The sequence below is a fragment of the Pseudonaja textilis genome, chromosome 11 (assembly GCF_049901715.1).
Source record: "Pseudonaja textilis isolate UNSWEBS1 chromosome 11, rPseTex1.2, whole genome shotgun sequence".
Lineage (NCBI taxonomy): Eukaryota > Metazoa > Chordata > Lepidosauria > Squamata > Elapidae > Pseudonaja > Pseudonaja textilis.
In genome coordinates this window covers 21946503-21967957 of record NC_142000.1, presented here as the reverse complement: position 1 = coordinate 21967957, position 21455 = coordinate 21946503, and the positions used below count along the sequence as shown (strand labels likewise).

General features: G+C 57.1%; 1 protein-coding gene across 5 annotated transcripts in view; it reads left to right on the top strand.

Annotated features, from left to right (window-relative positions):
- CBFA2T3 (CBFA2/RUNX1 partner transcriptional co-repressor 3) overlaps positions 1-21455 on the top strand; it is a 51335-nt gene that overhangs the window by 20431 nt on the left and 9449 nt on the right. For 4 of the 5 annotated variants that reach the window (XM_087940298.1, XM_087940299.1, XM_026719756.2 and 1 more), the window contains exons 2-4: positions 12940-13086; positions 17039-17116; positions 20779-21020. In XM_087940298.1, the coding sequence (XP_087796424.1) occupies positions 12940-13086; positions 17039-17116; positions 20779-21020 (467 nt within the window). The remainder of the gene's footprint in view (positions 1-12939; positions 13087-17038; positions 17117-20778; positions 21021-21455) is intronic. The other variant, XM_087940302.1, reaches the window with a different exon arrangement.

The window sequence follows — 21455 nt, the reverse complement described above, 5'->3', positions numbered from 1 at the left end:
AGGATTACCTGTGCTGCGAACAATAATAAGTGGATTCTCCCTGGAAAGGGGATCTCAAATTCTCTGCAGGAAAGGGCAGAACTGGGTTCAAACGTCACCCCAAAACTGCGACTTGCAGACGAAGGAATTGTTGAATAAACAACCCCAGGGCACAGCATACCTGGTCTGCATTCGCTTTACTGCTTGGGACGTGTGTGAAGTCAGGGGGTCGAGAAACTAGCTAAGCTCATCTGGCTTGTGACTGAACCGGGGACCAAGGGGGTTGCACCTGAGAAGCCACGCCCCTGGGCCTGCCTTCAGCCTCATCCCCGCCCCCACCTCCTGGAACCACGTTCCTCCCCATTTCCCCTTGCCAGGCAGGGTCCCGGGTGGGGTTTGGGCCGCGGCAAAGCAAAGGTGGAGCTGCTGGAGAACCGGAGAAACCGGCCGGTTGCTCAGAACCTGATTTGGAATGGCGAGCTTTGCTTTGGCTGGCTGACCTGGCTGCCCTCGGAGCAGGGAAAGGACGAAAGTGGGGGACCCCCAGCTGCAGCCAGGAGTGTGCGAAGGGCGTGGTGGGTGGTGGCACTTTGGAGGCACAGCAGGAGGCAGAGCCCCGCTTGGCTTGGGACTAAAAGCGCCTTCCGCCTGCGGACACCCTCCAGACTGATTTGGGAATTCCCGGCTGGAAAGGTCCTTCAGAACCTGGCCTGCCTCTCAGGCCTTGAGCTGGGGGTGGGGTGGGGGGCTGGGGTGGGGGGGGCTGCCTGAATTGGGTGCCTTGAGCCTTTTCTTCATCCCGTCACCAGGCAGCCTCGTATAGGATGCAATCAGCCAATCCCTTCTCAGAGGAGGACTCGCCGTGGCTCTCACCCCGGGAAAGGCAATGCTTGGGGCGGGTGGAGCCACTCTGCATTTGGGCTATATTTGGGCTGTGCGTGTTGGGAGAACTCTGTCACGCTGCTTTGCAAAACCTGGTGTGTGGTTGGATGTGGTTGAGTTTTGCCAGCCCCTTCAAAGGTGGCGTCCTCCACGGACCCGGGCCGAGACAAGATGCTTACAGGGCCCTCCCTCCTGGCTGGGTTACCAACATTATGTTCCTCCTCAGGTCTCTGCCTCCCTGAGGACTAGTAGCTGGCACCTTCCTAGATGGAAGCCAGGGCCCTGCGCTTTCCTTCCTGGGGACTCTGCTGTTTCCTTGGGGAGATGGTCTCTCCCAGCAGCCTCCTTGGTGGCTCAGAGCTATTGGGGGGCCCATTTGGGGCCCTGCGGCTTCTCCGAGGGCCAGGCAGAACATCGCCCTGGGCAGTCAAGGAGGCTGCTCGTGTGCCCAAGTGCCCAGCAGCCTCAAAGAGGAAGGCTTGAAGCTTCTCCTCATCAGGGCAGAAGTCAGCAAAGCACCCACGGCTGCCCATTGGTTCTGAGAGGAGGCTGCCCGGCTCCCGGCCTCCCTTTGGGCACGACCGACAAGATGGTGAAGCCGGCTGCGTCTCCTGCAGATACAAAGGCCCAGCTGCTCATCCTCAGTCCAGCCAGCCAGGCGCTCAGCTGCCGAGACGCGCGATTTGCACAACGTGAGCACCTCTTAGTGGGCCGGAGAGCAAGCCGCACACAGAACGAGGCCCCGGCTTTGTTGACTGCCACGGTCAGTTGAGAGAGGTGGCGGGGGAGCCAGTTGGGGTCCTGGTGCTGGCGCAGCCCCTCCTGCTAGGATCAGGGCTGGGTGAGCAGCTGAAGGCAGCCCCTTCTGACTTCTCCCCTTTTCCTGGCTGTTCCGGGATGCAGGTCCCGGGGGAGGCCAGCCAACAGGACCGAGAAGCGCCCCTCCCCCACCCACCCACCCCCCCGGTCTCCTGGAAAAAGCCCTTTTCTGCTCAGAGCCACATCCTGTGTTTTTGCCCCCAACTATCCATTTGGGCTGATTTGGAGCCTCTCTTGGGGTGACATTGGGCAGCGGGAGATGAGTCAAACCCGCTCGGGGGTCCAAGATGGGCCTTCTGGATGGAGCTGCTTGCAGAAGTCCAAGTCACCAAGAGCTTTTGGAAGTTTGTTCCTCTGAGAGTCGGGGGAGGGGGACAGCTGGGAGGTGGCGGGAGATTTGGTTCCCGTGCGTGTCCTGGTTATTGCTGGTTGGGGAGTTCTGGGAGCTGAAGTCCACGGGTTTCTAAGTTGCTGCGGTTGCTCTAGGTGCAGGGGAATAAGTCCGTCTGGGTTTGCATGCTCAGAGGCACCCCTTCTGCCCCCTCTTCCTCCTGGCGCTCTTCGTGACCCCTGAGGCGGATTTTTGGGGTGCAGGAAAGCGCAAGGAGGTTGGCAAAGCTCCACTTTCCAAGCAGGCAGCACAAAGGTCCTTTTTACCCCGGCTAGGAATTGCTATGGCAATGTCCTAGCCTGCCTTTCTCTGCCTCCCCCAGCTCTGCTTCTTACACTCAGCCCAGCTTGCTCCATCTGCTCGCTTGGAATCGTTCCCATCGCCGGGAAGCAGGCAGGAAGAGGAGGAAGGGAGATCCATCCCCCAGAGCTCCAAATAGGGAGTGCGTGTCATGTGCTCGGTGTGTATGTGCTCCAGACGAGGGCTAGGATGGCCTCCTCTGAAGCTGGCCTGGGAAATCCCCACCCCCAAGCAGCTGGATGCTCTCTAAAGGTAGACTGCCTTGGAGTGTGCGGGCTCTGGGCCGGCTGGGTGCTGCAAGGGTTGTGAATGCGAGGACAGGTCCTAAGCCACTTTCTTTAGTGCTGCTGTAGCTTCGAATGGTGGCTAAACCACAGTTGTAAGTTGAGGGCTTCCTGCACCACAGTGAAGATCTTGGGTCATTTGAGGTAGGAAACCGGAATCTCCCACCAGGGCAGCAAGCCAAGCCCTGCCTGTTTGGTGGCAGCAGAGTCTCCTGAGCACCTGCAAAGCGCTCCCCCCGCGGGGCCCGAGGATGGCAGGGAGCCCCCCCACCCTTCAATCCATCAGGGGCCGGGCACGTCCCAGACCAGAGCCGGCAGCAAACTGGTTTCTCTGGGCATGCCAGGAGGTGGGTGGGGGGGAGGGCTTCTTTTGTGTGCCTACTTCCCTTATTCCCATGCCATCCTTGCGGCTGCCTGTATGTAATTAACAGAGTAATTAAAAACAGGATGAGTTAATTGGTATTCATTTATGTGGCAGATGTTTTTAATTGAGATACGAAACAATTTACCTGTTTATATAAACAATGGTGAACGAAGGCTTGTAAAACAGAGGGGGTTCCTCTCCCCCCACCTTCCAAGCCCACCAGACTCCGCATGAATTCCCAGCTCCCCTCCCCGAGTCGGAAGGGGGTTCGGGGAGAAGCCCCCGGGGGTCATGGGGCCCAGGCTGGGCCCTCGGCCGGTTCCTCCTATCCAAGCTGTTCTCCCAGTTCCTTTGCCTCTGCTGGGACCCCCTGTGCATCGGGGCAAGAGGCAGAAGCTTCTGGGGGTCCCTTAGGCCAGGGGTGGGCTGGGGCAGAGAAGATTCGCCAGGAAGGCGCCTGGGCATACCTGTGGCTCCAGGTGGAATTGTGGAGTCCTTGGTGCTCTCTGAGCTGGGTTGTTCATTTGCTTACACAGGTATCTCATTACCCAACAAGGGACTGTCTTAACTCAGGTGGCCCTGAGGATCCCTAGTTGGGTAACTGAACATCTGTGAATCAACCAGCAAGCTCAGGGGGCATCTAGGACGCCCCAGTCTCAACTGGGTTGTTTAAAGGCTTATCAATCAGCTGCTTTTACACCAAGTATGAGAGTTGGTTAATGCTTGGCTAGGTTTCTGTAGCAATGGGTGTTGTCTGAACCTCTCCTGTTTGGTTCATCTCTGGTTCAGTACCTGCTACGAACCCGGGAGATAGGTCAGGGTATTGTGTGTGTGTGTGTGAACACAGCCGGTGTTTCACACCTGGTCAGAAACGCCTTGGAACCCTTCCCACAACTGGCTCCATTTCCAAACGGCCTCGTGTCTTTTTCTACCTGTCCTGCACCAGGGCAAACCTGGGCGGCTTATTGTAACTCTGGGGGACGTCGCCATTTGCACCAAGACAAGCGCATTCAACTAGAGAGAACCTTGCAACGCAGGTGGCTGCTTAACGCCCCTGAGCCGCAGAAGGAGAGAGAGGGAAGATGGGATACCGTCACAGATACACTTTGGTGAGAATTTCTGTACAAAACGGGGCGGGGTGGAGAGGCTGCGTAGAGACCCACCCATGAAGTTGGAGCATTTGAGGAGCCACTCACAACACGGCCCTTTGTGGGAAAACACACTTGGGATATTGTGTCGAGGTGGATCCTCCAAACTTTGTGCAAACCGATGGGTTGAACTTGAGTAGCTGAATAACAGAGTTGGGGGGGGGGCCTTGGAGGTCTTCTAGACCAACCCCTACTCAGGCAGGAAACCCTCTGCCATTTCAGACAAAGGGTTGTCCAACCTCTTTTTGGAAACCTCCAGTGACGGAGCCCCCACGACTTCCTCCTATTGATTGTTCTAAGTGGCAAGGAATGTCTCCTTAGGTCTAAGGATGTTTCGCTCCTTGGTTAGTTTCCACCCGCTGTTATTTGGCTTAGCCGCACGGTGTGGTCACAATCCTCCTTGGTTGCTCGGAAGATGTTTTCTGATAGCTGGACAGATGGAGAAATGGATAGTTTTTGGATTCCTGCAGTGTAATTCCATTTAAACCGGTTGCTTTGCATTCCCTCCCAGCCCAGCCCAGCCCCTTAGACCGCTTGGCCTCCTTTTCCTTCCCGGCATTCATGAAGTCACCTAAACTTGAGGTCGTCTTCTCTTCAGGTGGGCAGCCTGGACTGAGCCAGTTGCAGGGAAGCCAGACAAAAATTAGGCGTGCAGATATGCCTTTGCCCTTCAGTGGCAGGATGCAACAACCCAAAGGACATCCCTGGATGGGGAGGGGGCGGCAGTGATTAGGACCCCGCCAGCCTTGGTAGTGAGGGTGGGTCTCTCCCCCCTCCCCCCCCAGCTGAGGTCCTGGGGAAGGGAGACGGGCTCCTTCAAGAGCAAGCTGGATGCCAAGACGGCACTTAAAATTGGATGGCGTTTTGTTTTCAAGACTGGAGAAATCACAAGGGAAAAAAAAGGGAAGAATTTCTCATTACCAGATTAAGCTAGTGAGCCCTGCTTGTAGTGCCTCCACTCCGGGGCCTGGAGTTGGGCCATCCCTGCCAGCTCGATGTCTTATCCTACCAGAATCTGGAAAGGGCTACGTTTTGCAAAACATGCCCTGCCTTTTCCTGGCTGCGCCAACCCTCGGAGACGGGCGTGTGTGGACCTGTGCAGATGGCGAGCAACCAGGACGGCGTCAGCCGCTTCCTTGGCCACCAACTGCTGGTCTCCTTCGGGGGCAGAAGGGCACCGATCCTGGCCCTTCGGCTTTCTCGGCATCCTGGCAGCCTTGGAGGAGAAGCGAGATGGAGCAACGGAGGCTGCTAGCAGAGCTTGGCAGGCTGCCGGCACCGAGCAGATGGCCAGCAGCCCAGCTGAGGGGAACACTGGCTGGTCTCAGGTGTGCCGCGTGGCTCCTTGAAGGGGCCCTGGGAAGACGCGGCATCCTGCGCTAATGAATATCGAGGAGGGGGCCGAGATGCGGAGCCTTTGCTCCTGATTTTCCATCTTGGCAGGTAGTGAATCACTCCTGTCGAGCCATGTGCCAATGCTTGGATGTTGAACATTTCTTAATAGCCCTCCGAGTTTTGCATAAAGGCACCAGGCGACGCTCCTTCTGGCTACTCCTACCCAGCCGGCTTAGTGTGGCTCCGTGCAGGAGGAAGAGGAGGCCACTGGCTGGAAAGAACAACCCCCACTTTCTGCAAGGAAGAGGCCTGTGTGTCTGGCCTTCAGCTGTCGAAGGCTGGAGGAGGAGAAGAGCTGGCCTGGTTTCTGGGAGCCCAAAGTCAGCAGGAACCTTTTCCGGGGAGCCGGAATTTGATTCAAAGGCAGAAGCTTTCGTGACTCTTTGCTTCATCTCCGTTTTCCTGCCGTGTGTTTTGGAGCCACAGAAAACTCCTGCAGACTCGGCTCCTCCGAGCCCCGAATGCCGACTCACACGCGTCTCTTTTTTCCGAGATGGTGTGAAGGAGGAATGAAATTCAACAAAATTCAAATTGGAAGTTCTGGGCACTCCAAAACTGGAGGTTTTTCAGAAGCGACTGGACAGCCATTTGTCCAGAATGGCATGCGGCAAGGATGTCCAGCCCTGGGAACTTGAAGACTTATGGACTTCGACTCACAGACTTCCCCAGCCGGCGTAGCTGCGAGTTATAAGTTCGGGAGTTGAAATCCACAAGTCTTAAAGTTCCAAGATTGGATACCCCTGGTGGAGGCCTTCTTCTCGAGGAGTGAGCTGGACTAGAAGACCTCCAAGACCCCTTCCCACCCTCCTATTCTGGGACGGACTTGCCCCCAGTGAAAGGGACATTCAGAGGGGAGGGAAGTGCCTCCCCCCATCCTGGCCTCCCCTCTCCTGTCTCTGAGGTTGCCTCCCGGAAGCATTCCTCTTGGCCCAACGCCCGCCGGCTGCACCCCGAGGGGAGCCATGGCTGTTGCAGGACGTCGACAGGAGCCTGTGGGGAGGGGAGCTGGGGGGGGCGAGCAGGGTCCTGCCTCCTTGTTTGGGAGAGGAAGGCCTTGTCTGGGAAAAAAAACCCCGAGGAGACGCAGGCTTGAGCCCTTCCCGTCTTTTCCCACATGCGAATGGTCTGCAGTTCACATCCAGTTGGCTGCCAGTGCCGAGGTCTGGCCTAACGCAATCCAGATGGAGCCCCCCACCCCTCCCTGGTGAGTTTCTGGGAGTTGTTCTTGGCAGCTGCAGCTGAACGGCTGGAATGCAGAGCCTTCCTTGGAAGGAGGCACCGAGTCTCCCCCCCCCTCGTCCTCAGCATCTGGATTGCATTTGGAGAGCAGGAAAGGATGCAGAGATCTTATGCCATCACCTCTTTAACTCCTTCCTCCTCCTCCTCCTCCTCCTCCCTCTCCCGCCCGCCCGGGTCAGAAGGAGGAAGGGGCTGCCCAAAGGGCTGCAAGGATGTTTGGTCTGCCAGGAGGCGGTGAGTTCTAGTCCTGCCTCAGGCATGAGAGCCGGCTGGGTGACTTGGCGCCAGCCAGACCCCCTCAGCTCAGTTCACCTCACAGGGTTGTTGTCCTGGGGTGCTCAGGGGCTCTCGACGTGGGGAAGGGGAGAGTCTGCAAGAAAAGGAGGCCTCTCCCCATATCAAGACGCCCAAGCGGAGATGAGCGGCTGCTTCTCTTCCACCCAGGCGAAAAGGCAATCAATCGTCCCTGGATGGTTCATCCTGGGCATGACTCAGAGGACAGGAGCAGGAACATGGCTGGGGAGGGGAATTGGGGGGGAGGAAATAATTGGTCCCAACTGCAGGGAGTTATGTCTGCTTTCCAACATTTGTTTCCTATTAGTTGCTGCTCCGGAGAAGCAACTTCACTCTGGAGGGGAAAAAAACCTCTGAAAACCAGAGGCCAAAACGGCTGCCCTGCCTCCCTCACCCCACACCTCCCAGGGGCACCCACAGGGCTGAGTCCCTGCCCCATTCATGCCATGGGGCTGGATGCGAAGGCCGCCCTCTTTCCCTCCCGGCCTCAGCCTAGACCTTCCCCAGGAGACCAAGGGCCGGTCCCACATCTTAGCCTCGCTCTGCCCTTGCAGGAGAGATTTGTGAGAATGAGGCCGGGGGGCACGTTTCCCTCTGAGCCCCCGGGAGGAAAACATGCAAGAGAGAAGCACAAACGTTGTGCTGGTTACACAGTATATAGTGTGCAAGCATGGGGCTTGGGGGGCTTACTTCCCAGTTTGGTGACCAGTATTTATTTCTTGCAAGGCTGGTTCCCCCGGCACTGGCGAGTCCAAGGGAGGCAGCTGACCAGAGCACGTGCCTGTCTCCCAACGGCCAGTTCCGGTCCCTTCCTTGCCTGAAGAGGTTGGGAGCCAAAGAGGCGAGCTGCTCTTTTTCTTACTTGTTTTGTTATTTGGGGTGGGCTCCCCCGAGCCTCTTCTTCCTCACTGTGCCCACAGTCTGTGGGGCACTCCATGGCCCCCTCTGCTAGGGTATCATGGATTACCAGAGGGGTGAACCCCCCTGAGAGTGAAAATTCCCTAAGAGATGGTACTGCTAGGGTATCACAAATTATCAGAGAGGCAGATCTCTCGGGGAGCAAAAATTGGCTAGAGATGGTCACACCAGCGGAGTCCCCGCTTGTGGCAGCGTCATTAATCCCATGATGTCACCCAAGGTCCAGGCTCAACCTTTCCCAGTTCCGCGCACGTGTGCATCGTAACATTTGAGCGAGCCCACCATGGTAAGGAGACCAGTGTCCCCGCAGTCCCCGCAGCTGAAGCCCAAAGTCCGTAGTCCGGTGCCAGGTGGTTCGTAAAGCAGCCCCCAGTTGGAAACGATGGCCGGGAGGGGGTGGACCGAGACAGAAGCGATAACGGCGGCCCATCAGCGAATATCAGCGATGCGATCAGGCTCTCCTGTTTGGAGACCTCGATGTCCCAGGTCTCCCGCATTCGATAACCAGACACAGTGGAGACCTCCACGACCCAGAGCCGGTTCATCGCCTCCACAGGACTGCTACCAAGGGCAATGGCCCCAAAGACATGCCCTCCGTACCCTGAAAGAAACCCCCTCGGCTCCCAGAAGGGGATCTTTTTCATCTGCAGGAAATGAGGAGGAGGCAAAATGGCACCAGGGAGCAGATTGGCATGTGGTTACATCTGTGCCAGGGAAGGTGATCGCCGCCCATATTCCAAGTGGCTTCGTAACACCGTGGTCCAGAGCCCCCGCGATGCCCTCCCGTGCCCTGAGCACTTGGCCAGCCTGCGCTCCGGGTGGCATCCCTCCTGGGCATCCACCCACTGTGCCACCTTCCCGCTCCGCAGTCTCCTGGATGACAGCACTTGGGACATGCCAGGGCTTCTGTGGCTTCCATCTGCTGCAGAAAGTTCTCAGCTGCTGTTTGGCTCTCGGCTGTCACTCAGGGCGTATTTATAAATACAGCAGGAAGTTGTAAGGGGGGGGGATTTGGCGGTCCCACTCCGTGCCAGGCTCCGTGTGCAGGCATCCAGGGCTGCAGGAATGCTGTCATCAGTCAGAACGATGCTCAGGATTTCACAGGAGGCTTCTTACCCCTCAACACTTCCAAAAACAGCCTGGGAGAGTGGAGAGGAGTGGAAAATCGATCCGAGAGAGAGAGAGAGAGAGAGAGAGAGAGAGGAAGCCTGTCTGGAAACAAAAAGGATCTGGGAAAAGAAGAGAAGGTGCAACAGCCCCAAATCAATTCTCTGGGGTATTTTAAACAGTGATGGGTGAGCCTGTGCAGAGCGCATCTGAGGGCAAAGAATCCCTGAGGTGAGAAGAGTTGAGTTAAGGCAGGTTCGCATGTTCACTTTCCTGAAGCAAATTGGAAACAGGGACCAAGTTCTGCCCATAGAAAGGATCCATCTCCAGGATGAGGATGAGGATGAGGAAGAAGAAACTTGCTCTCTGCTGAGACCCTCCGATTGCTGCCGATCTGAGCAGGCCAGGCTGGCCAGATGGAGAACGGCTCCACCTTGGGTTCAAGGCGGTTTGCTCCCTTCTTGGGAAAAGGTTCCGATTTCACAGAGAGGCAAGAGACAATAGTGAAGCGCTGGGGTTCTGGCCGGGTCTCTGCCCATCTCCCCAGCTGAACCCTGCCTGTCCTCTCTCCTCTTGCTAAGCAGGGGGTGGTCTCTCGGGGATGCCCCCCCCCCATTGCTGCCAGGGCGTGGGCCTTTGACGCTGCAGATCCTGGGCTCCATCCCGGCCGTCTCAAATTGAGAAGGTTGCAGGGGAAGAGCAGGTGGTTGCAGGGGAAGAGCAGGCCAGGTGGGCTGGCCTGAGGACAAGGCAAGTGGTTTGGTTTTGTGCACGACTCTCTTAACAACCACTTCTCTTAGCAGTGGAAATTCCGTTCCAATTGTGGTCATAAACCAGGGACGGCTTGTATTGTAAGCGGGGGTGGGTGGGTGGGAGGTGGGGGAAAGAGTTTCTGTCTGGAGATCTACTAGAGGCTTTAGCTGCCCCAGGAATCGTAACACTGGACTACGAGCCACAATGCCTGGCTTGTTGCAGCACATTTAACTCAACAACCAGTTACAGCAGAGGGGGCCTTCAGCCTGTTCTGGAGACCTGGTAACGGAAATTTTGAGTAGTTTGGAGACCCAGCAAATGCCCCCTCGGACTGGGGATTTCGCAGTCTCCTTCCCCTGCCATGCCCACCAAGCCACGCCCACAGAACCAGTAGTAAAACAAAACGGAATCCCACCATTGAGTTACAGCAATGCAGCGGCCGAGCCCAACTCATCCCTCCGTGGGGCCTGTCCCCAGGCCTGGAACCCATCTCTTTGGGTGGGTCAGCATCAACCTCTTTGTGCCAGAGGCCTGGAATTCACAGCACCTGGACCAAACGTGGGAGGCTTCAGGCGAAGGAGGGAAACCTCTTGAGGAGGCAAGGAGGCCGCCTGTTGATCTGGCTCTGGGTCAGCCTCCTCCTAAGCGACAACGGAGGATGCCTTGGGGGCCTGGGAGAAGTGGCCTTCCCCTCTCCATGGCCTCCGCTGAGCTGATTTACAACCAGCCAACTCCGCTGCGTGCTGAGAACGGTGAAGGAGGCGGCTTCATCCTTGGCTCTCCCGCAGGAGACTTCATCCCAGAGAGAGGGTCTTTGCAGGGAAGGGATGGCTGGGGAAACTGCCCGCCATGCGGCCCCTGCTGAGCCTCCTGGGAAGTCTGGAGAATCCGGAAGGGGTGGCCGGCTGCCCCTTTGCAAGGCAGCTTCACACGGAGCTGAAGGGCCCCTCTCTGCCCTCCGCACAGCCAGCCTTGGGGGTAAATGGCGCTATGCCCCTGCATCAGGGTGTGCATCGTGCCCAACCCAGTTGAAGAACTGCAGGCCTTGAAGGGTTCCACCTGTTCTTCATGGGAGACCTGAAGGGTCTGAGAATGAAAGAAGGGGCAAGGGCTATGACTGAGTGGCTGGCACGGACATGCATCGCCCGGCTCCTTCCGTCCAATTTCCTGTGGTGCATGCCGAAGAGCCCCCCCTCCCCAAACCCAGGAATCCCTGAGGGGTTGCCCGCTCTCAGCCCCTGGAAGGCTGCAGCCCCATCTACACCAGAGGGCAGGGGGTTTGTGGTGTTGAAGCTCCCTGCCCCAGGATTGTGCCCAGGATGGGGCGCTACTCAGCGATGCTTAGGCCTACTCTGGGCAAAGAGGTTTCCTGCCTTAAGAAAGCTCGGCTCCCTGCATGGACAGGCCGTCTGCTGAGGAGGACTTAGGCTGGGCTTAGGTTGCTGCTCCGCGCCCTCCAGGGACATCTGCCTTGGCTCTGTGCCCAGCTTCATTTAGCCCAGGTAGCATCCTTCCCCCGCCCCCCTTTCTCTGGTGTGTGAAGTTCACTTCATGGTGCCACAGTTGCCCCCCTGAAAGCTGGCTGCTCCGTCCCCTCCAGGAGCCTCTGGCTGACCCCAGGCAGGGCGGCAAAGAGGAAGCTTTCCTTCTTTGGTTCTCCTCCCAGCCCTGGCCAGGCCTGGCTGTGAGACGCCGTGACGGATTGCCGCAGCTGCTGGCACACTTGCGCAGAGCCGTCAACCTCAAGTGCATCCTCTCTAGTGGAGCAGGGAAAGCAATGAGGTTGGCAGCCTGGGTGGGTGGCTGGTGGCAGGTGCCTCTGTTGAGCTGTAGCAGCTGCTCCCGCTTTCTCTCCCCACAGTCACCCCACCTTTCTCCTGCTCTGCCCCGGCTAGGTCACCCCCAAACAATCTTCTGGAAGGGCCGCCACAGGCAGAGAGGACACCCCCTTTTGCAAGTGCAACCCCTCTGGGAGCATCTGGAACCCGCTGGCTGGGGAACTGCGAAGGGGCCCAATCCTGCTCCAGTGCTGTTGGCCTCAGGCGTCGTTGGTGGCGTTAAATGCCGGGCGTTTTCCAAGTTCCTCAATGCCTGCATTTCATGGGAAGACTAAGCAGCTCATAAAAGTGCAACGTCCAGCCCAACAGAAACCGGCAGCGCAACCGGCAACCCGCAGCCAGCCCAGAATTGCACAAGCAGATTCTGAAATGCAAAGGTGGAGATGATCTTGGCGGATCCTGTGGGGCGGTTCAGCCTGGAGCCGTCTTATGTGGTTGGGGCTTAGAACAATGAGCGAGCGTGGAGACCATGAAACATGGCTTAGCATTACGTGTGACACAGGTCCCTGGGGCTTGTTGAGCAAACCACGATTCGGCTCAAGAGGTGAATCCATTTTGAGTTATTTAAGAGAACTGGGCACGCAGAAAAGTTAATCGAGGGAAATGAACCAGTCTTCTTGTTCAACCAGACGCTACCACCCAAGACCTAATTTTTCTGCAGGGAGGGATGGAAGGGATGGAAGTGGCAGGTATGCCATGTGGCCTTTAGGCTGGATTGGGGAGCCAGACAGCACCCCAACCCTGGGATCACATGCCCCCTGCTCCTAACCAGGTGGGGCATCTCCCGTAGGCGGGAATGCAGGTGCCGCTAGTGTCTATTCAATCCTCGTAAGCCATGTTTTGGGCTGGTTTGTGAGAACTCGGCCACTGAGCTGCAGGAGTCCGACTCAGGAGTGGCAAAAGCTGGGCGGGGGGGTTGTGCCTTAGCCCAGCTAGTCTTGCTCTGGGCATCACGATGTCATTGTGGCTATTTTAAAAAATTGCCTTATTTGCACGATGGTGATGGTGCTGTGCAGCCCCCCGGTCCCTTGTGCTTCCCCAGGTGCTCATAGCAGTTTGTCTCTCTCGGGAGGTTGGCCTGGACAACGCACTGGTCCCAGTTCTGATCTGGGGCCTTCTCGGGGGCTCTTGGCCCAGGTGGCACCAGCCCAGCCGTCCGTCTACCTTGGGCCACACCTTCAGGCCTGGTTGCTCACACCTTCCCCCCCTTCTCGCTTCCCCCTTGCAGGCAGCGTGGAAAATCAGGCAGCCACCATGCCCGACTCGCCGGCCGATGTGAAGACGCAGCCCCGCTCCACCCCCCCGAACATGCCCCCACCATCACCAGCGGTCTCCCAGGGAGCCACGCGGCACCCGACCTTCACCTCAAACCCCAGTGAGTACCCTCTCCCTCCCTCGGGGCTGAGTCAGGGGGAGGTGAGGGAGGGGGATTTGCTGGAGGAGGCCTGGGGGTGCTCCCTTCCTCCCAGTTTTTCTGGGGTTCTGCAGCTTGTTGCTTGAGTTTGATAGGAATAACGGGACATCCTTAAAGTAGAACGGAATGCTTTGGCTGGGGAGGGGGGGTTGAGTTTCTCCCACCGTGGATTCTGCCGCCTTCTTTGATAGAAGGAAAGGATACCTTGAGGTGATCTCTGCTGACAGGTTCTGGCTCTGGATTTGGGCATGCAGTTCCCGACCTGCATGCAGAAAAATGCCTTTGATGGGGGAATCAGCAGCGCAAAGCAAAGCAAAACGAGAAGGTTGCTTCCTCTGTCCCCCTCCCTCCCCTGCAATGGCCAGGGCTCCTGTTTTCTTTGAGGAGGGGGGGAAGCACTGAAGGAAGCCCACAAGGGCAGGAGAGAGGCAGGCAGGTGCTTCTCCTGCTGCACCAGACCCCGCAGTCAGATAATTGGCAGTTCCCCCCGTTTTTGTGTGGAAGGGTTCTCCTTGGACCCAGAACGGCATCGAGTGCCAGGCGGGTGGGCTTGGATGCTGTCCACCCCCACCTTCTCTCTTTGGGCCTCTTTCAAATGCTGCCATATGGCGCTGCATTTGGCATGCCAAGAAAACGGTCCCTCGCCCCACCCCGTGGGAAGCGCCGGCTTCGGCGGATGCCAGCCGGCTCTCGTTCTGCTCGGGCAGCTTCAAAGCAAAACGGGTGTGGCAAAAAGAGGTGGGCAGAGGGTTTGCTCCTGCGCCCGCCCAACTGGAGCTGAACAGGCAGCCCAGGAAAGGAAGATGAGGGGCAGTGCCCAGAAGGAGAGGAGCCCCAGGGCGGGCCTCAGGTATGGCAAAATCTTTGAGAGTACTGGGAGCCTACTCCACACTCGCTCTTAGAGGGGGTGCTTGGACCTCAGCGGGGTGAATTGGCACCTGCTTTGTGTCCCAGAAGTCCAACACCTGGCTGGTCTTTGCCAGAGACCCATCGTTCACCTGGCTCATGCCAGGCTGCTTTGCCCCAGACGCTCTTCAGAATGCATGGGATTGTTTTAGCCGTGGGTCCTGGGGAGAGACGGCTCCCTCTGCTGCCAAGCCCACTTCGCCCCATCAAAGGCAGACATTTTGGGGGTGGGAGAAAGGGAAAGGAGACCACCAGCGAAAGGGTAGCTGGGGAGACATGGAGCCAGTCCGCACTGCTTCACTGTCTCCGAAAGTGGCTGCTTTCTGGTGCTTCTCTGGTTCCACTGAGGGAGGTGGGCAGTGGGGTGTTTCTGCCCTTTGAGCAGGAGGAAGGCACCCCCTCCCTCGGCCTTGCACGGACCCCTAGCAGCTGCTCCTGCTCTGCCTGGCAGCCTCCGGTGGACCCGGAGCCAGGCTGAGGGAGCTCCCTGTGTGGCCCAGGGGTCAAGGCCAGGATGCCCCATCCAGAGTGCCCCGTGCTCTTTGCTTGCCACTGAAGGGGAGGGCTCCGTTCGGGCTGCTCATCCTTCTTCCGAAGTCTCAGGTCACATTCCGTGTTTGCTTAAGGCAGCCAGCCTGGAGGAGAGTCAGGCAGGGCCTGAGGTGGGGATGAGTTTCCCTTCATTCCTTAAGCGGGTTTGAGGCCATGAAGATTCGCCCACCAGGGTCTGGTTGTTGCCTATATCTGGACTTTGGCCTTTGACTTGGCTGGTGGGAACGCTGGGTGGCTTTGGCTTGGCTGACGGCCACCCCTCAACCAGCAGAGCCCCATCTGGCAGCCCAGTTGCCCCCACCGCCCCCACCATCTGGCACACACACACCCCAGTCCTGGGGATTGGGAGCGGCGTTCCTGTGGCCAAAGTCGCAGGGCAGTGGGCGGAGGCTGCGTGGCAGATGGGCCTTTTCCTCCACTCACAGGTGAACGCTCCAACAGCAGATGGGTTGCCGTCTCCACAGGCACAGGGCTCCGTGCCGAAGCCCCAAAAATAGTTGCTGCGAGAACACTCGAGGCGCCAGATCGCTTCCCTGTTCAGCTTCAAGCTGCAGCGCCCGGCTCAAAATTAGCAACTTCGGAACTGAGGGAGAATTCCTCCTCCTTCCCTCTCCTGAAGGCTGGCAGGCTGGACGTGTTGCCCGACAGCCGAGCCCCAAGAACAACCCCAGCCTTTTGATGGAGGGTCTGTTTTTCACTCCCCCCTCACCCCTTTCCTTGCCCTGAATGACGTCTCCAAGTCAACCCGAGGCATCCCCTTTCAACCAAACCTTCTCTGAGGCGGCTCCGTCCAGGTGCGCTTTCGGTGGTCAGGAGACGAAGAGCTGGGAGTCCCGTAAAGGAGGCCCTTTTCACACCCACCCCAGCCATAGCAGGACGGCTGCTTTCTGCCCAAGTAATGTGTGGATGCCTCCCCAGGGTCAGAAGTAGAGAAGGATGGGAAGTGAGGATTCCTGTCCGATTTGAAAGCAGGCAACTGGTACTTGGCAGAGGCTAAAAACGGTGCTCACTCCAACTCTTGGGTTGAGGGTCAACCCTCCCTCCCCACGGCCAGGGCATTGCTTTCAGTGGGACCTCTCAGCCAAAGGAGAGGGTTCCCAAGGCCCCCCAAGCAGGCCCAGGATTGGAACCCACCCACAAGCAAAGGGAAGGCCGGTCCGTTTTCCATCTGGTGCTTCTCCAGCCCGTCTGCAAACTCTTCCCAGGGAAGTGCGGCCTCTAGCTCAGCCGTGGAGCCTCTTCTGGGCACACGGGCAGCATCACACGATGGCCCTCGGCCACCCAGGGGAGCAGAATGTTACACCCCAGTGTGTCCAACGTTGGTGCTAGCCTCCAAGCATGCTTAGTCTGGCAGCTGACTGTCCCTTTCCCATGCCTGCCTGCATCCTGAAGAGAGGCTCGACTGTTCTCGGGCTCTGCCTCAGAAAAGCTCGTCCAGCTCGTCCAAAGGGTTCCTAGAACTGCTAAAGCAGCAAAGTCAACCCCACTTGCCTTGGGGGCTGCCTGGACCTTTGTCTTCAAGGCAGCAGGCCCACAAAAAGCACCCACGGAACGTGGCCGAGCTTCCTTCCCTCTTCGGCAGCAGGAGCTGACCCAATTCTCCATCCCCTCAGTCTACAGGAAGGGGAGGCAACCCATTCTTGTTCTGGGGAGAGACGCCTGTAAGGAAGGGTGGGGGGGCCATCCACCCTGACCGTAAGTTGCCAACCTACTTTAGCGTCTCCCGGTTTATATTTTGAACTTTCAGGACACTGAAAATAGCCGAAATACCTGGCAGTAAAGCATGCTTTTGAGAACCTGTTTCTCCGCCTGCCCTGACCTCTCCACACGTTCAGCCATGAGTCACCCAGTTCATGAGCTGGGTAACTATTCAGGGGCCTGTACTCTTGGATGAAGCTCTCTGGAGATAGAAGGTGGGAAGCGGGTGGGGATAGAACCACACAGATGTTGCTAATTCCTTGGGATGGGGAGGGCAGTTCTGCATGGCTTCCCCTTTTGCAAAATATCTTGGCTTATATCGAAGCGACATCCTTGTGACCAGCAGCTTGATAAGTGCCTGATTGATGTGGCAAGGAAGAGACGAAGCCGAGCCTGATTTGGCATGAAGGCTGCCCGTTGCTTTCCTCTACCTCTGTAACGCCAGGATAAAGGGCGAGTAGCTCAGTCCGGCCACCTGCAGGACTTGCACCGAGGAATGGTAGACCCCTGAGCCTGTTTGTAGACTAGAGTTGGTCCTCTGCCATCTGCCATCAGCCAAGGAGGGGCTCCTTGTTTTAGCTCTGCTCTGCCCAGCCCAGCCGCTTCTGAGAATTTCTAAGGGTTTCGCCCCTGGAAGTGAAACGTCGTATGTCCTCCCAGAGACCATAAAGCCCGACCGTCCCCAGCTTAGTGCGATGAAAAGGCCTCTCCACGCCTCGGGTCTCTCCTGATAGCGTATGTTTTATTTTACTTGCAGATCGTGATGCTGGGCCGCCGATGTTTCTCCCTCGCGGCCGATTTCATGGCTGCCTGAAATGGTCCATGGTGTGTCTCTGTAAGTAAGATGAAACAAACCCTCCGCTAGAGACCCAGAGGCCGAGCCCAGTTTGGCTTGTGCCTTCGGAAGAGCCGGGCTGGAGGGAGGGGGCAGCTGCCAGGCAGCGGCACTCAGGTGCTGGGACTGGGAAGAGGGGGTGCGGATCCCTCCTGGGTTGGGGCCCCTCCCCATTTGCTCTGCGTAGGTCCCTAGTTAGCAGGGTAGGGCCCCAAAGGTTAAAGAGGCAGCTGCCTCGGTGGGACCCAATCTCCACGCTTTTCGTGTGCACTGCACACAAAATGCAAAGCACATTAAAAGAAGGTGGCGCTCGGATGACCCTGTGGCAGCCGCCACATCTTGACTTTGCTGCGATGTCTTGTAAAGGCCGCTGCTGATCACTGAACCAGCATCACAAGAAGTTAGATCCAGAGGATTGTCCTTAGGAGTTGAGTGTATCCCTGGCTCTCCTCTCCAACAGGCTATTTCAAATCTCTGCTCATGTCTATCTGGCGAGGGTCAGTAATCTGTTGCGGGAGAGACCCCGTTGCAGCTGCATTTCAGAGTTTCTCCCTTCCCGGTCATCACAGGGCGCTATTGGTTGAGTCAGGATAGAAAACCCCCTTGGGAATCCTTTGCAACGTTTATTTGTGTCAGATCAGCAGTGCTGAGACTGAGCAAATAGAAGACATGTGATGTTCCTTCCCTCTGGCGTTTGCGGGGAGATGCAAAGGGCAACCCTGGGGGGGGTTTGGTCTGTTCTTCCTGGCCTTACGTGAACCATTAAGATCTCTGCAAGGAAGCTGGACCACAAACATTTTAATAGGGCTGTTCCGCGGGACAGCTGGGAGGTTTGTGGCCAGGCCATACCTACCACACATCCCTGTCCAGAGAGTCCCTAGGAAGAGGCTGTTCCAATCCCAGGATCACATGGAGAGGCCAGCAAGGTTGGCACCAACAATGCCCCTCTCGCTCAGGCAGACCCAGGAACCCCCCAGGACTGGAGTCCACGCATGGGTCACTCCAGAAGGGGCTGTTCTCCCAGGCTGTGAGGACAAGCTGGGCCTAAAGGTCCCCTTTTGCTTCACGTTGTTTTGCTTTCACATTCTTTGGTCTTCTGGTCGGTGGTTCTTCAGCTGTAAGCGGTCCAGACTCCCTGGGGAGCCAGATAGCCTAGACACAAAGTCAAATAAAAATAGAACAAATATGCTTCAGGTAATGGGGGAAGGAGGCAGTGGGGGTCCTTTCGGGATCCCACCTGGACCCAGAGCTCACTTGGGTCCCCCAAGCAACGCTGCCCTCGTTCTCCAGCCTCCTCCCGATGCTTTTCAGGAACCAAGTCTCAGAGCAGGATCCGGGATGTTCTTCCTGGCTGCCCAGATGCCTGCCAGGCAAGCTCAGGGCTCCGGCAATGGGCACCCCGACTTTTCCAAAGAATCACCCCCTTTCGCTGAGGGGCCCCCCCCATGCCATCTCCATCCCCGAAGCCCCGGCCCCAGAGACATGTGTGAAGTTTAACTTAGTAACGCACCTGTCACTGGAATAAAAGCAGTTGTGGCCGGGAGGTTATTTTCGGCACCACTTTAGCAAGCGGCCGCTCTAGCCCTGCCGGAGAGGAAGGCAGAGCCTGAGGAAAGCAGAAAAGCTCTGGACGGCTGCAGCTTCCCGCAGCAGTGCGGCGACAACGGCAACGGTTAGTGGCGCATGATGAGTCCTGGCGAAGGTGGCCTCTTCCCTGGCCTCCTTTGGGAGGGATGGTTTTCAAAGGTTGGGGCACCTGAGGCCGGCCTCCCGACTGTGTCCTCTGCCAAGTATGGAGGCCGGTGGTCCCTCCGGCTTTGCATGTGGGCAGAGGGAATCTGAGGTGGCCACTCTGCCGAGCAAGCAGGCCACACCTGCCAGGTCAGAAATAGCAAGGGGGGAAGACACCACGGCTGCAAGTGCTCCACCTGGACGGAGCAGCCCTTAAATCCCCCCGGTCTTCAGTCCAGGGAGGCTTGCAAAGAGCCAAGGCAGGAGGGCTGGACTGGGCTTTATTATTTTGGCCTGAAGACACGTCCTCTTGCTGGGTCTGGAAATAGTTGGGGACGTGGGCAGGCCCTCCCCTCTGTATTCCTGCCTGGACGGGAAGCGAACAAAAACATGTTGTGTGTCAAGGACTGGAAGGAGCCGAGGAGAAGCCATCTCCCGAGGGGTTGCTTGAAGTGCAAGCTGGCTGTTCGGAGGAAATCCCTCCCTGGAGTAGGAAGGCAGCCCCAGGCTGCATGGGTTCACGTGAAAGTGAAGCTCCCTCTCTTCAGGGGGGCTGTCTTTCAGGAGGTATTTGGGGGAAAGGTTCCCCAGTCAACCGGATTCCTCTCCCAGGACTCACCATCTTTTGCATTGCCCTTCCGTGGCTGTTCCTCTTGCCTTAGCAGCCAAGGTGTGTCGACCAGGAGCATCTTTTGAAAGACTCTTGAGGGGGCCATGTAGCACTCAGCCCCTCCTTCTGGAGGGAGGCCTGGAGGTTAACCTTTCCATCCCTCCCCTCTTCCCATCTCACCCGTTCCTTTCTGAAGGCAGAGGAGAACCGTTTGATTTTCGGAAGCATGAAAAACCCTCATGAAAAGGATGCTGTTCTTCCCTTCATACTTCATACTTTTAATGCTTAGGTTCCTTTTATCAGCTCGATAGTTTGCTGGCTTATTTGCCTTCCTTTGTTGTCGATCTGCACAAACCTAGAATTCTAGGTATCCCCCAGACTGAAAGGTAGGAGGGCTTAGAAGAGGTTGGCCCCTGCCTTCTTCTGGAACAGAGACGCTCACTTGCCGCGTTGGGATTCCTCGCCGTGAACCTTTAGGGCTTCCCTGCCTGATCAAGGTGAAAGTCATCTATACTTGACTCCAATCCAAGCATATTTAAAACGGTCTGTTTTAATCTCTATGAGTTCACCTGGTTAGATCTTACTCCTTTCTCCAAGTGATGCTCACTTAGTTCCTTAAAACCTTCTTGGTCCTTTTCAGTTAGTTTATTTCTTAATCGTTTAAGTTATTACTTATTCATTTAAGATCCCGGGATATTAAGCTCACTTCGTCCAAGCTGGGATCAGCCCAGTGGCGGGATTCAATTTTTTTAATACCAGTTCTATGGGCGTGGCAGAGGAAGGAGACTCTAAATCTCCAGTCAGAGGTGGGATTGGCCGGTTCTCTGAACAACTCAAAATTTCCGCTACCTGTTCTCCAGAACAGGTCAGAACCTGCTGAAGGCCACCTCTGGATCAGCTCCTGCGAATGAGAGGTTGGCTCCAGAAGGCCAGGTCAAAGCCACTGAGCAGTTGGGGGCAGTTGGTGTGATTTAATGCAGGGGTCTCCAAGCTTGGCCACTTTAAGACTTGTGGACTTCAACTCCCAGAATTCCTCAGCCAGCAAAGCTGTTGAAGTCCACAAGACTTAAAGTGGCCAAGCTTGGAGACCCCTGGTTTAATGAGATAGTAAAAGGAGTTCTATGTGGAAGGAAAAACGGGGCGTCCGACTAGGATGCTTCGGGCTCCAGGGGCACTTCTGAGTGGTACCTGGATTGCTCTCCTGGGAACAAGAGGGCAGGAAGGGACAGAGGAAAACGTACCTGGAAGATCTACTTCCGGAGTACGTTGAATGTTGCCCCCGGTCCTCCAACTCCCTCAACGGTCCCTTCTTCCCCGGCAGTGATGAACGGGAGCAATCATTCCCCGACGGCCATCAACGGGGCGCCCTCCACGCCCAATGGCTTCAGCAACGGGCCGGCCACCTCCTCCACCGCTTCGCTCTCCAACCACCAGCTCCCTCCGGCCTGTGGGGCTCGCCAGCTCAGCAAGCTGAAGCGTTTCCTCACCACCCTGCAGCAGTTCGGCAGCGACATCTCCCCGGAGATTGGGGAGCGGGTGCGCACTTTGGTGCTGGGCCTCGTGGTGAGTTCCGGGCCCCTTGGGGAGGGGAGGGGTTGACGGGTCAAAGACAGTCCTCAGACTTACAACCACAGTTGCTTAGTGAGACAGTTGCTAAGTGAGTTCTGCCCCCTTTTACGACCTTCTGGCACAGCTGATTGTCGGCACAGCTGATCATCAGGAAGGGAAAACAAAAAGAAATTCCTTAAGGGGAGACTGGGGGAGAACGCAGTCAGCGAGGCTGTGCATGCGTGATAAGGGCTGACTGGGCGGGGAGGGGCGGGGCCAGCCAGGGGCACAATTTGCTGGTTCTCTGAACCGTGCAGAATCATAACGACCGGTTCTACAGAATGGTCCAAACCGGTAGAATACCAGCCCTGAATACAACCCCCTGCAGGGCAGAATCTTAATCCAGCTAAAACCCAACGAGCACAATTGTTGGGGAAAAGCCAAGGTTTT